Below are 14,777 nucleotides of genomic sequence, written 5' to 3'. Positions count from 1 at the left end.
AGGATCACATGTGTTCTTGTTGCAGCTCTTTTTTATTTCCAACGATGCTTAGCATTTCCCAGAGCAGGGCAACGTGCGCTAGCGGTCTTTCACGTTCAGAGCTCGAGGAATGTGGGTATGACCAGCTTGCAGGAGCTTTCCAGCAGTCCTCAGTATAGTCTTTCGAAATCCGCTGCGTAAAAGAATACGAGAGAATACCATTACCAAGATGAAAAATTTGCTGAGTAGGTTTTTTATATATCATAAAAAAGGCGCGAGAAATGATGGCTACACCTTATATAAAGTACACAGGACGACGCGCTTTTACTGGCAACAGGAAACATTGCAAAGAAATTTAACGTTGCTTTTATTCTAATAACTGTCTTGCTATTCTACATCGCCGATTTTTCGTGGCTTTTCCCGTAATGTACCATTAGCAAGTAGGGTACAGTGACCTTTTAAAAGACGCACAAATGAATGCTGTAAAAAGATTCATTATGATATGAAGCTGCAGAGTATTTTTGTATAGAATTATGAGAGTCCATTGAAGGACTCTTGTATTATTGTCAATGGCAGAATTAACATCACTCAATATTTATTTCGTTTTAACTAAATCTTATGTAGAACTTATGTAAGAATTCTGAAAGCCAAAGCGTTCATGTAAGTACTTAGGTAATCAATATCTTTATCCAGAGCGAATAATAAATATCGAGATGGATTGACTAAAGCCAAAAGACCTATGGGTTGTCGGTGGAAAAGGCAGCGTTTTCTGTACATCTTTGGTAACTAGAAATGAAGTCATTTATGACACATTTGATGAGTCTCTTAAGCAAATGCCCGCACAGAGTAGCATGAATTTAAACGTATTACGACATAGCCAAAACGTGCCGCAGCAGTGAATGCTTTCACGGACACGCTGGCATCAATAAGTAATTTATCATTTTTTGTAGAGTATGATTTTGCTGTGGTTTCCAGAAATAATACGTACAGGTGTATGTTTGCACCTACGTACGTGCGTGCGTGCATCGAAAAATTTTTCCTGTCGACGTACGTTCCCCCCCAGCTCCGCCTAACCGGCATTATAGGCCGTTGTGACTGCAACCATTGATTAGTAACGCTCAATGCTGCGTTGTGGAGAAAAAATGACGCAGCTGGCACTAGTGATGCAAGGCAGGACAAGCACCCGAGCTGCAGGTCCACCTAGCTTCTCCCCACATGGGCAGCGGATCCCTGGAGAGAGCCGGAACAGAATAAAAACACCCGCATTTCCCCGAAGGGGAGCATGGGGAAGTGCGAATGCACGGGTGATGCTATGAGGGGGAGTTATGTTGAACTGTGTTGGCATTCGCCCGTTAGTTGCATTTAACACCCCCGCGTGATCAAGTGGGGATTCACACACCCCGTTAGTCGTTCTCTGGAAATCTTGGTGAATTAAAGTGTATGTTCGAGGAGATCACACACACACGCAAGTAAAGTGAAGCGACAGTATTCTTTATTCAGCACTTGTTGGTGTTTTCGTTGTAGTTGACGGTCATTATGACCGCCTTGTGGTCACTGAAATGTACGGTCAAGAGTTGTTGCAATACCGCGCGTATAAGAAAGTTCCTCGCAAAGGCCAGGTCGATGTAGCTGCCGTTGATGGTGGTGGGAGCCTCTAGCGGTAGGCACGTCATGGAGTGGTTGGCGAGCATGTATTCCATCAACCACTCGCCGCCCTTTCGCACGTCCACGTTAAAGTCCCCAACAACCACGACCGGGTCCGAGGGCTTTACGCGCCTGGCCACACTCTCCATCGCCGCGTCCACGTATTCGACGACGTCGTCGCGCGAGATGTTTGGCGCGAGGTAGAGGGTGACGACCACGATTCCGTCGCCCGAGTACGCGTCGGTGTAGACGGCACTGTACGGCGACTCGTCCCTGACCGGCGAGGTGGACACGGCGTGCGACACGAGGTTCGCGTAGACGTGACCGACGAGGTAGACGCCGCAGTACTCGCCCCGACTTCCGCTCCTGGCGAAGCAGCAGTCGTCGATGGGGAAGTGGGAATGCACGGGTGATGCGAAAGAATTCTTCTTGGCCAATCGCCCTAAGTGGGTATGTGGTGCGGACGGACGGACGGCGGTGGACGCGTGATTCAGGGTCGCTTAAGAAGTGCATTCGCACTTAAAAAGCAGGTCTATGCACGTTCCTGGTACAGTTAGCGGCCACCTAAGACAGTAACCACCGATATTAACAGCAGCCAAGACGTCGTCACAGCCGACAGAGTCATACCCGCTGTCATCACATCACCCAACTCACCCGGACCTTCCACGTCTCAACAGCCCCATCTCGTTATTCCAAAGCTCAACCGACAAAAAACTACACTTGTGCAACTGAACGCGTTCCGGCTCTATGGGGAGGGCAGCCCGGTAGCGACCGGCGCGCCACGGGTTCGCCTCGCCGGGGACGACGAAGACGAAGGCTGAAGCTCCTCACGTGGCTCAAGCCCACGCGCAAGCCTGGACGATAGATCGATAGTTTTATAATTTTCTGGTGTTTTAAGCTGGTGCATTAGCCCTTCTCACGCCCGATTCCTGGTCAATCCCCCACATGGGTGTGTGCCAAGTTACCAAGAACAACAACAAAAACAACAACAACAGCAAAAACAACCACAATGGCGCCCGGCGCTCCTAACAAAGTGCGCGCTCACGTGCGCTCGGTATTTTCTTTTTTGCTAAAGCCATTGCTCGAAGGCAGTGCCTGGTGAATCGCGCCCGTAGAGCTTTTTTTCTTGGTATTTTTGTGCTAACGCCCACGGACGAAGCTCAAGCTTCAACATCTCTGCTATTAAATTTTTTTCTCCGGAGCCAGGCGATATCCTGCATATATAATCGCCTTTCATACAGGAAAATACAAGCTCGACGACGTAATTCAATTGTCCGAAGGCATTAAACGAAAAGCAACACCTTCTATTTTCCGTGCCTTTATGTCCAGGCTATTTCAACATTAACCACTCCGTTAAGTACATTGAATAAGAACACCACGAGAAGGACTCGTGTGGTTATGTTCGCACTACAACTGGCCCAAGTGCGAAGCGATGTTTACACGTGCGAAGCGTGCCGCTCGTTGTAAAAATTTGGAGAGGGTTGCCGACATATAATTTGTCTTGAGGCTCCTTCTACACAAGGTGTGTAGGTGTGCTACAGGTAATCGTTCTACAAAAAATCGCGCATAAAAATTTGGTCGGACGTACCAAACCCATAAGTAGTAAGGATGATAACGCTGTCCATTAATTAAGCTGCAACTGCTCTGCACTGATTTTAAGAGCCAGCCCATACCGGCGTCCCCACTGCTGGTGCGCCGCCAGCCATTAGGTTGGCTTCATAGGGATTTTTACGCTGTTGCTACGCGGACACATGACGCGTTCCAGCTAGTGTGGACATTAGACCGCCCCATAGATCTGTTTCCAGCTACAAGTTAAATTTATACCTCTCTTACCGTAACAAAAGCATCTCAAACGCCTGTTTTGTCGGGGCGTCTGCGTGTGGAAATGGTTAGGATACTTTCTGTCAGAACGCGTACACTGAATCTGTTACCGAGTTTGTAAGTGTTCGTTACTTTCTTTAAGGAGAGTCAATGTCAGAGGAAAAAAATCAAGATCAGTTTCACATCTACATGCGAGGACGGGAGCTGTTTGCTCATGCCGCCACGAAATGCTCTTGAATAAAAAAAATAAGGAACGGTTTAGCTGCTCCTTCCAAAGAACATCATGGCAAAGCAACACACGTCCCTGCGTACAATGCGTTGTTTATTACACTACAGCAGGAATGTGACACTTTTTGGGTGAATAACAACTTTCTTTTCTTCAGAATAAGCGCACAGAGCTCTTGCGGCGGACCGATTATGTGATTGCGCTCTATTTGCGTGATTAAATAAATTTTTACACGAGTCATCTGACTGAGTATATTGGGCGTTTATTGAGCTTTGTGCAATGCCCCTGTCGAAGTAAGTCACTGTCGATGAGATGGATTAAAATAGCAGGAAACATTTCAAGATAGGAGCCTAAAGTGTAAGGATAAAAACGCCATCGCAATCATTTTCGCTTTATTGAGTTTTCTCTTTATTACAATGACTACGAACCATGGCTAGTTTCGCAATAACCAATAACCCTGGGCCCGTGCTCAAGGAGAACGATAGGCAGCTGCACCAGTGAGCCTAATATCTGCTAGGCAACGTCCATCTCATTGCACATCGACAAGCGAGAAACTTTAAAGCGAGACTTCAAACATCGAAGCAAAGCTTAAGGGAAGTGGTAACGCACTAGTGTCTGCGCAAGCAATATTTTGGTGATCATGCTGGCAACTGAGGTGCCATTGATAAAGATTTATGCTATATTCCAAGAGTCCAAGAAGGTAGGATAGAAGTGCTTTCGTATCAAAAAAGCAGAGAGGTCGGGTGTTGAGGGTGCGCAATTCTTCGAAAGAGGGAAGGAAAATTCCTCACACAAAGATGACGTGCACCGATAATGCTCTATCTCGCTTTCGAAAACATTCTGGCAGTGAAACATTTGCCGTATCTTAGAGCAACAGCCAGTCGAGAACTATCGTGAGGATTCCAAGATTAACTACGTGGTATGGCAAGAGTTGTCGCTGGTTGTCCCAAGACACCCAGTGCAGCAATGGGCGAGGAACCCTCCACTAGCTGCATAAAGTATTTTTTCTTACATGCTGCCAGTTACCTGTTGGCTGGTAAAGTAGAAGTGGCGGCCTATTTATACATTCGTCGCGGTAGTGAAGCGGACAGCTTGCGCGTTCAGTTTAAATGTCACCAAACAAGGCAGTGCCGTTTCCTAGTGTCAAAACGTCTGCCATCTACTGGTTTTTTTCGCCTATTCGCGCTGCGGGCAGCTTTTACAGGAGCCTACTCTTCTTGCCTTGTTGATATATCTAGTCTCCGTTCCTGACAAACAAATTGAATTTGTGTAAAGAAACCGCAACAAATTTTAGACATCCATGCGATATCATTAAAGTGTTTTACTACAATATTATTATCAAAATTAACCCGGAGCCCTCCACTACGGGGCGCCTCATCGCCTGCGTTACGTCGCGCGTTAAACCTTACAATCAATCAAACAATATTATAAAGCGCAAAGCATTAGCTTAGTGCATGGGTAGAAGGTGCAGCGTCTTGTGCAGGCAAAACAAAATAACAGACAACGCTCGGAGAAAAAAGTGTAGTTAAACACGTTAGAAATTGTCTGTATTAGGGCCTGTAAGAAAACTTACCCAGGGTGTCCGTATTGTAAAAGATACACGTGCTTCTAATACAACCATATCTGAATGACCCTGAATGAAAACGACGGACCTAGTGAAAGCTCGTGGTATGAAACTTTCTAGAGACATGTGGTGACGCCTACATGAGTAAAGTAAACATGCTCATTACAAAGTTAGCACTTGGGCAATTAGCAAAGCATGTCGGGTTTTATGTCCTCTTCGCTTGATGATACGAATGCCGGTATCTGCTCAGGCACTGTGAAAGCCCGTTGGTCCGTTGTACACCGGCTCTCGCATTCACTGCTTCATAAGGAGCGTTTATGTGCCTTCGTCCTTTCATTCGGTAATGCAAACGTCTCTTTAAACACTCTCCTTTTATTTGGCGCATGTTTGCAGGAAAAATATAGTGACTGTAGTGAGCAAAAAAGTTATATTTAACCAGACCCCAGTAACTTCCACTTCCAACCTTTGATTTGAATTAGTGTCGGAATAGCATCATTCGAATTATTGAATGCATTGAATTCCTCCTTATCGCTTGCTTCTACACGGATCCTACATTTTATTAGCCGCATTCGAAAGTGATAGAGAGAGAGAGAGGGAGAGAAGTCTCTCTATTGAAAAAGCAGAGTTTTGCCGGCGCTTGCAATCGCCTTCATGCTCATCGGCTGTGGGTAGGGTATGCAGGAAAAAAGGCCCTAGAAAGATGTGGGCAGAAAGAAAACAAAAACACTGGCACGTCTTGACATGCATTATGGACTATTTTGCAGATTGTACCACAGAACTCACAATTTTGAAATGTGACCAATGCCCTACAAAAAAACCAAACGTTTCAGAACCTGACGCAGCTTTCATTGGAAAGTACATGGTCCCAAGATCGTCTTCATAGTTACTGACCCTTGTTCTAAGCGTTCAACAATTAAAACAAATGGGCTGTTAGTCCTAAGTAGGCAACACTTTCTAATAACGTATGTTCAACTTTTCTTACGGAAGGACACTTGTCCCAGTACGGGTTGGTCGTCAGTCCGAGGCGAAAATGGTTAGTGTTGGTGCAAGCCGAGTTCAGTCGCAGATGATGGTATGATGTTTCTACGTTACGAGGTAGAGACCTTGGAAGTTTTTATTTCACCTCCGGTTCAATCGCGTGCAGACAGACTACGTGGATAGCAACAAATTTAGTAACACACTTCATTCTAGTTACTTCCAGTTACTGGCCACGTCTCGAAGGAACTGTGCCGTGGTTTGGAAATATAAGATACACTTCAACTTAAAAAAAGTTAAACCTACTTGGAATGTTGTCCAAAATAGCGGCAGGGACCTTGGATTCTGGTACCGACCGCCGCAAGCGAACGCTACCGTTCGGGCGTGGTGACGTCGGGCATGTCGTACAAGGTCGACCATGGTGTTTTCCTGCATCCAAACCACGCCGTTTTGAAAAAAAGGCACAGCTCTGAAGGCGGGCACGATCCTGGTCAGAGCAGCAGTTATACGACGCTACCAATTTCAATCGACCAAATACCTATGTTTTCGCCACCTCACTTGAAAAAATATTACCGCCTGGTTCCTCACAACGATTTGTGACAACTGCACGGCTTTGGTAATAATGAATCAGTGTGGCAACATATTACATCTGAAAATTGAATTTGAATTCAAGTTCATTCATTTATGCATTTATATCTCATGTTGCAAAGAATGTGGAAAAAATGTCAGCACAGGCGCTGGCTTGACGAGTACCCTACCCGTATTCACACTTCGACGGCAGCGCAGCACTGCCGGCCTGTAATTTTAAGCAAGTGACATACGGTACAAAAAATGAACAGAAACAAGTCGAACATCAATCGACCAACCAAGTGTTAAAAAGTAAAAAAAAAACAGATGACAGAAAACGAAAAAAAAAATCAACACAACAATTATAAATGGCACAGTATCTAATGCACAGTTCATAAGAAACAAATATGCACCTTATTTACATCCTAGAGAATTTCACAACTTGAATCAATGTACAGCATAACAACAAGCGTGAACGTGAATACAGATAACACGTATGCACATTTAGCAGAAGAGCCCCAAATGAACATTGTATTGCTCCTACAATTTAAGCGTTAGGTTTTTCTGTCTGTATATTACATAGGTATAGTTGGTTTAAATAGAAAAGCGGCTGAAATTGCACTCATTGCTTTCCGTAGTTTGTCCTGGAGACAGAGGTAACCAATGTGGGATGCGACGGAGTGTTCGAGTGATTGGGCTGTTTGCTAATCTAGCGGTATCCCCCAAGAACCTACTACCAGTCTTCTTTTCCTTTATGTAGTGTTGTATCAGCATGTATGAGTATGCGCTTTTTCGAATCAATTTTAGATCGGTGTATAGGTCTTTAGACGGCGAATCACGAGAGCGGTTCGTTACATTGGGCAATACCTTGTTTTGCAATATTTCCAGTTTAATTAGATGGCTTTGTGCAGTCGTCCCCCAGACCAATAGAGCATAGGTTATTTGACTGTGAAACAATAAGCTGTAAATGAGCAATTTCACATTTTGTGGAAGAAAGTACCTGACCCTGCCGGTAACCCCACATGACCTCGAAAGATTAATTTTATTTGATCAATCTGCGGATGCCAATATAACTGCTCAATAAATGTTACACCCAAAGTTGTGACATTCGGAACACAAGGTATTTTACAGCCAACAAGGAATAAAACCACAGGGCCGCGCAATATTTTATTTCTAGTTCTGAAAACAAATGATCCAGTTTTAATACGTTGATAGCTAGGAAGTTAGCCATACTGCATTCATGCAGTTTTTCTAAGGTACTATTTGCTGCATGAGTTAATTCTTAACTGGTATTAGCAGTGAGGAAAAGGCTGGTGTCTCCTTGTTACTTTTGCCCTGTGGCAAAACGACGCATTAAAAAAAAGGCTGGTGTCATCCGCATAAATTAAATATTTTAATTTGGGTTGATTTTGATATTGTCATTGACGCACAGATTAAATAGTAACGGCCCTAAAATGCGGCCTTCTGGAACCACTGCACTGATAGGAAAAAATATGGAATGGGCTTTGTTAATGACGACACAGTGTCTACGAGAATTCTGAGTAACTTCTGATTAGATTTAAAGCCGTCCCTCGGATGCCAGATAGTTAAAGTTCGGTTATTAACGTCACATATTAGGTCTGTCAAACGCTTTACAACAATTCACAAAACTTCCTAGAGTTATTAGCTTCGACTCAAAACCATTCAATATTATTTCTTTTTGTTTACGTAGTGCATGTGTTGTAGATTTGCCTCGTCGAAATTCATACTGCGCGCTCGAAAAAATGAGAAACTTATCACAAAAGGTTGTAATTCTCGAAAGAAGTTTTTTTTCTATGCCATCAAAGAAAGTTTGCAGCACTGATATGGGTGAGTAGTTTGCAAAGCCGTTTTTGTCACCACTTTTTAATACCGCGCTCACTTTCGCTACCTGAAGCTTTTTTTGGAAAAATTCGAGATGCGAAACAGAGGATGAAAAATATACGGTATAATAGGCGTTATTATATGCAGCACAAATTTAACCGGTCGTAGCTCAATACCATCGACATCTTTGCTGTTCGTGTTTCGGAGAGTTTGTTCGGCTACAAAAACTTCTGCTTCAGTGGCTGGATGGAAGTGGAAAGTTTGCCTTCTAGGTTCACGAAGATAGGTGTTTGGGGTTTTCCTATTGCGTTGTTGTGTCAAGTTAATAAAGTTTTCGTTAAACATGATGGCAAGAGTCACGTATCGTACCATATCCACATTCTGGATTACCTGTATCCCGTGCGCCACTTAACAACCCAGCAAACTATGTATCTCTTTCCAGGTTTTGTACGGAGTAGATAACATGGTATGGGGAAAATATCGTTTAGGTAACGTTTTTTACAGCGGCAGATTGTTTTCTTTAGTTAATTTCCACATTTTCTGAATCGTTGAAGATCTGCTATATATCTGCTTTTAGTTAATCTTGCAGGAGGAGCGTTTGTTCTTGTATCATTTTTCCACATTCTTCACTTACCCAAGGCTTCTGCGCTTCGCGACCTTCTTTAAACATTTTTCCAGGAAAACATTCGTTGTGAAAGGCTTCTTACTTAACGAAACAAAAATACGAACAATACGTTGTAACCACTATTAGCGTCATTTGCGCGATAAGCAACTCTGCATTCGCTACTAGGTTCCGGAAGCAAGCCGGCATGCCCTGGGTAATATTTCGAAAGGGCACAGTATGTCTTTGCTTACGGTTTACGGCAGCTTTCTTGAGTAAAAAATATATAGGTAAGTGGTGGATGATAGCGCAGTTTATGTTCCTGCAGATATATTATTGAGTTCAATATTGCTTAAAAACAGATCAAGCAGCGACGAGTGTGAAGCTGTGATATGTGTTGGACAGTGAATCACATTGCTCAAATTATTTGCACGCAGTAGATTTAAGAACTCGGTTCTAATAGCCGAAGGCCCGAACAGAATAATTTTAAAGTCGCCACGCAAGATAAGGTCATATCTGTATCTAGATACATACTCAGAAGAATGGTCTAAATATTCACAAAAGGGTGCAGCATGAACCTGATGTTGGCGGTATACGAGGGATAATAAGTAGGCTGCGTGCTGGATTGGGATCTCTTCGAAATCATCGGTTATTAAAAATACTTCTGGCACAATATAGGCAGGCAGAGCGTCACTCATGGTGATAAAAGCACCATTACCACTTTTTCCTGATCGATTTCAAAAATGGCTTATACCCAGATATGATAGCTATGTCAGTCTCATTTGTGTACCGCGTTTCAATGAGCGTTATGGTGTCACAGTTGCGTGTAAAGCTCTGCAATAAGTAAACCAATACTTCGAAATTGTTTCGATCTGATTCTGCTTTAACGTAAAAATTGTTAGTGAGGTGTTATTGACACTTATGTTTGAAAAATGGGGTGTGTAGGGAAGTTGTAAGGGTTCCGCCATGGTTAAATATTTATACGCATTACTTCCATGCTATCTTAGGCAAATTTAGCCAAGTCCTGCTCGTTTACTATACGGATTTTGTTTGAGTTATCTTCTTTATCGGCAAAATCCTTACCGTCCCGAATTTATCGGTGGAAGAACGTCGTATAAGTTTTTCTGAGGCATGAAGCCCGTAACAAATCAGTGGGGGATGAGAGGCGGGAAATGTGCTTACGACCACACATTGCTAGGGGAGTCTTTTGCACAACCTATTGCTTCATCTTGACGCAAACAGTTAGAACCGCTCAATTCAGGAAAAAAGCAATTTCGCAATTCTTGAGTATTTCAAATAAAATTAACCAATGATGTTTAAAGCACTACGAAACACGTTTTAAGTACCTGCAAAGGAATAGCTATGACATATGAATTGCGTCTGTCGTATTTGAAAAAGTCATGGCATGGGAAAGTTTTATAATACTTTCTTTTTAAAATGACCTTTGAAGGAGGTTAGCGCAAATTAACTTAGACTGCTTTTTTTATTCCGAATTGTTTCCACGGGTGCTAATCGTGATGGGGCATAGATATACGCGAAATGCCTGATAAAACCTCTGTCTCCCTACAGTTCAGCGTAGAAGGTAATGCAGAAACCGTATCCTCAAGCACGCAACAAAAGACACGCGATACACAGTGCTTACAGTAGAACATTCAAACATTTAACATAAGGTTGAATAGAACTCAAACGATACATAAAAACAAAACAAAAACAACAAAAACCAAAACTCACAACGGTTCCATGTCATGCACAAACACAAAGAGTACATTCCAAGTACATAACAAAAGGCACGCGTTACATAGCATTTAAAATAAAATAAAACAACCCGATTTTATATAACAACCGTTTAAGTTTGTGGATGTTAATTTCAACAACCAATCCTCCAATATTTTTTAGGGTGGTTACTCTGCCTGAAACACATGGCCGTTGAGTTGAATCTAAATGCGACCGTTATTAGAATCGAACACCAAAAGGATTAGCTACTCTGGGTCGATTTTATTCTTTTTGTGGTGGTGCTTTTCTATATTTTCAGTTAGATGGCATCATTCTCTAAGCTGTTTCAAAAATATCAACATAGAAATGAAAACATTAGAGTCGTGTATAAAAAAATATGGTGAATATTTCTGGTTATTTTTTATTTAGCCTGCCTAACTAGTCAGGTACCGTTTTTCACATTTCCGGCACGCCAATTGCATATCCCTTCCCACTACCATTTGCATCGCTTCCCTCTTTCGGCGCCCAGTTTTTCTGTGAATATTGAAAGGATGAATGTTAGAAAAGATCAAAACTACACTATCTTAAAGACGTCCTAGAAGCAGGACGAGAAACAAAGAATAAAGAAAGGTTACTTGGGTGTCAGTGGAAAACAACATGCCCATAAATTTTACAAGTTTTCAAGCTGTGTGCATACGTTTCAATACTTATCTGCAAATGAATCCTGAACAGCTCAGCATTTTTATGTTGTGGAACTAAAGTCACAGGTTATCTATTGATTTCTTTTTCAGGAAGTTCAGCTGCCACAAATTTATAAAATATGTGCCCTATGATTTCTTTAGTATGTTTCTAACTGTATATTGCGAACACCGCTATACTTTATTATGTGCTCGTAGACCATAGAAATAGATAATCATGTTATTACCTCGTCAAACATTATGAGCAAGCAAGCGAAGACCGACAATATTAAATGTGTGTTTAAATTAGGCCAAGATTGCCCAAAATTTTGTATGGATTAAAGACAATGGGATCCCCTCCAAAGGAAAAAGTTATACATCCCTATGATATTCAGGCATGTCCTTCCCATTGAATTTACTCGCTGCAAATGCTGTGTATAAGATTGAATAAAAAGAAAGCGGCAGGATTTCTATTGTCTCAGTGAAGCTAAAGTATTGCAACACAAATTATGTGATGTCAATAGCACGGACATGATTCACGAAGAAATTGCGGTTTCATATGAAAATATGCTGCTGCCCAAACCAGCATATTTTAGTGTGTGAAGACCCATTTAGTTAAACTAGCTCCGGCTGCTCAAACATTTGCCCTTTTCTGTTGCAACGTTTCAGTTATTTTTAATAAAATCTGACGATGGGGCACAATAGCCAATATGCGTACAAACTGAAACTCGTGATGCCGTAGTGCTTGCCGAAAATTTTCTCTAATGAAGCAGAATTTTTGACAGGCTGTGAAGCTACTTTTAACTCGCACGCTAATGCCACAGACAAATACATACACGTGTGCGAACACGTGGATGGGTTTGATGTAAAAGAGAAAAAATAATGAATACTTTTGCTTTGTTGGTCAGAGTGAGGGCTCTTGAGGTTACCAAAAATTATTCTTCGAAAAAAGTGAGTAAATTGTTGGGGAGGTCATTTTTCTTTTCTCCCACCTAACAATAACAAATCAGGCTAAAATAATAGGCAGTGATAAGGCAAGAATAAATAAATACTGGTTTTGGTATCAAACTATACAGCTGAAATATTGGGCAAATAATAAGGTGCAAAGTAATCGCGACAAGCATAGCAGAAATACATGGGAAACATTTGACAATGGACCTTCGAAGTTTCCCCATTTGCATTTTATAACATTGTATTATGTAATCATTTCGTTCACCTACCTGTAACATAGCTATTGATACATGTTTTATGCATTCGCTTTTACGTGGCCAGCATATTTCTTCAGCTATTGAAGTGTGTCACAAGCAACACAGTCGCTTTGTTTTCTGTGATCATTAGCTTACTTTATTACCCGTGAACTTGGAGGTATTGAGAAAAAAAGGAAGGAAAAATTTCTGGAAACAGCGTTTGTTTTTCTAAAAACACTTGCATGATTCTCTCAGGTGGAGGAATCATCGCAATATTAATAACGTGATGCACCATGCTTACTTACCTGGCTTTGGTGGGCGATTTTTCTTTGCAGTTTCTACCGCGCTTGCAATGGCGGCGCTGATGGCACCTAATGCCAACAAGCTGCCAGTTACTCCAAGCCCAATCGCAGCTTTGTCCGTTTTGCTTAGGGGCTTATCTACAAAAAAGTAAAACATGCAAGACTCTGTATAAAGGCGCTGCTGATCAAGTAAATTTCAATTGAGTTTTGGCATAAGCGAAATGAGACTTGAAACCACAAATGAAACCACAAACGCGAGCACTGATGGAACCATAACGCTAGGCATAAAATACATGCTCAGGCAAATTATATGTCATTTAAGAGAATCTAAAGGAGTTAAGTCGTGTAAGCTATATACATTTAACAAATGTTACCACTTTTTAAATTTTCCTCAAGATTCGTTCTGCCCTTTCAAACTGGTCGCTTCTGCAAAGGAAAAAGGTGTGTAAAGCGACGCCAACTCACTTCAAACACAAGATTTATAATAAATTGCATTCCACCTGTTCTTTAAATGCACCTAAACAAACTATTGTTTTTTTCTTTCTGTAGTAGGGCTGTTAGACAGTAGTAAATTGAAAAGTCCTAAGGCTCCAAAAATACCGCTTGCGCATTTTGCACACTCAGCTGTGCACTACTAGGCCACAAGTAATTTCAAAGCCAGTTCAAAAAAGATCAAATGTACATATGATTTTGTTGGTGGAGGATTCCCATTACGAGTGGCTGTGGCTACAGAAACAGGTACTGGAGCACTACCATTCGGTCAGGACAACACGTAGGTTACTTGGCCCCTCATCTACACCGCTGCAGGACAGATGCCATTGCAACCCCCTCCTTGGTCCTTCAACCCCAGAATGGTACACCACCTTGAACCGGTTTACGTACCAAAGGGACGGCGGCCAACCCAGGTGACCTGCACCACATTTCACCGTCCGCTCTGCATTAAAGAATATATTCCACTCTGTTTTGCTTGTGGAAGCTCTGGTCCTGTCGTCGGCTGCGTTGCTTTCGTTTATTGCACCCCGTAAACTTTCCCGTGCTCTTTTTTTCACTCGCCTCTTATAAACTGCCGTGTGATCCAAGCAAGCACTGTGTAACTATCCCGCCGAGATTTTTCACTGACCCGCTCTCAGTGGCTGTATTACACCCACACCCACTTCCCGCTCCCTGTCTCAGACGCGTCACCACCCACGAGTGGGGCGGGAAAAAACGAACGGTAACATTCCCCAGCAAAAGAAACGCACGACATCAGTTCAACAATCCCTAACTTTTTGTCAACGAACGTATTTGATATAATTGGACAAGGTGTCCCGCCGTCTCACTAATCGATATCTTCGCCGCTGTTCCTGTTATTTATTCCAACCTCTTCCCTTCTACGGGAGAGCCGTGACGCCATTTTTAAATTCTTATTATCAATCATCAGTTCACAACCCATTTGGCCATTTGCGGGGAGCACAGCTCGTGTCTTCATGTCTAACTGTTCATACACCAATAAGTTTTTCCCGCTCTCCTCTTGCTGTTATGCCGCCATCTATAGTTGGGATATTATTTCCTGCCAAAAAGTCCCCTTTGATTCTTGCCGTGCAGAATGCCAATTTGCCAGTGTCACCTTCGACTATTCCTACGTGGCACCTTTTCAACGTTGTTGTTTGCTGAAGTCCTCCTGGTCCCGCCAGGGTCTT

The 14,777-nt window shown here is 42.6% G+C and overlaps 1 protein-coding gene across 1 annotated transcript in view; it reads right to left on the bottom strand.

Moving 5' to 3' along the window:
* Nucleotides 1-13,097: 13,097 nt before the first annotated feature.
* LOC144160518 (uncharacterized) overlaps nt 13,098-14,777 on the bottom strand; it is a 70,579-nt gene continuing 68,899 nt past the window's right edge. The window contains exon 8 of the mRNA XM_077691785.1: nt 13,098-13,236. Within this exon, the coding sequence (XP_077547911.1) occupies nt 13,225-13,236 (12 nt within the window). The 3' untranslated portion in view covers nt 13,098-13,224. The remainder of the gene's footprint in view (nt 13,237-14,777) is intronic.

The sequence above is a fragment of the Haemaphysalis longicornis genome, unplaced genomic scaffold (genome assembly GCF_048455015.1).
Source record: "Haemaphysalis longicornis isolate Haplotype H1 unplaced genomic scaffold, Haemaphysalis longicornis Haplotype H1 scaffold_101, whole genome shotgun sequence".
Lineage (NCBI taxonomy): Eukaryota > Metazoa > Arthropoda > Arachnida > Ixodida > Ixodidae > Haemaphysalis > Haemaphysalis longicornis.
The sequence above is the reverse complement of the archived record's forward strand: the minus strand, read 5'-3'. Positions and strand labels throughout refer to the sequence as shown.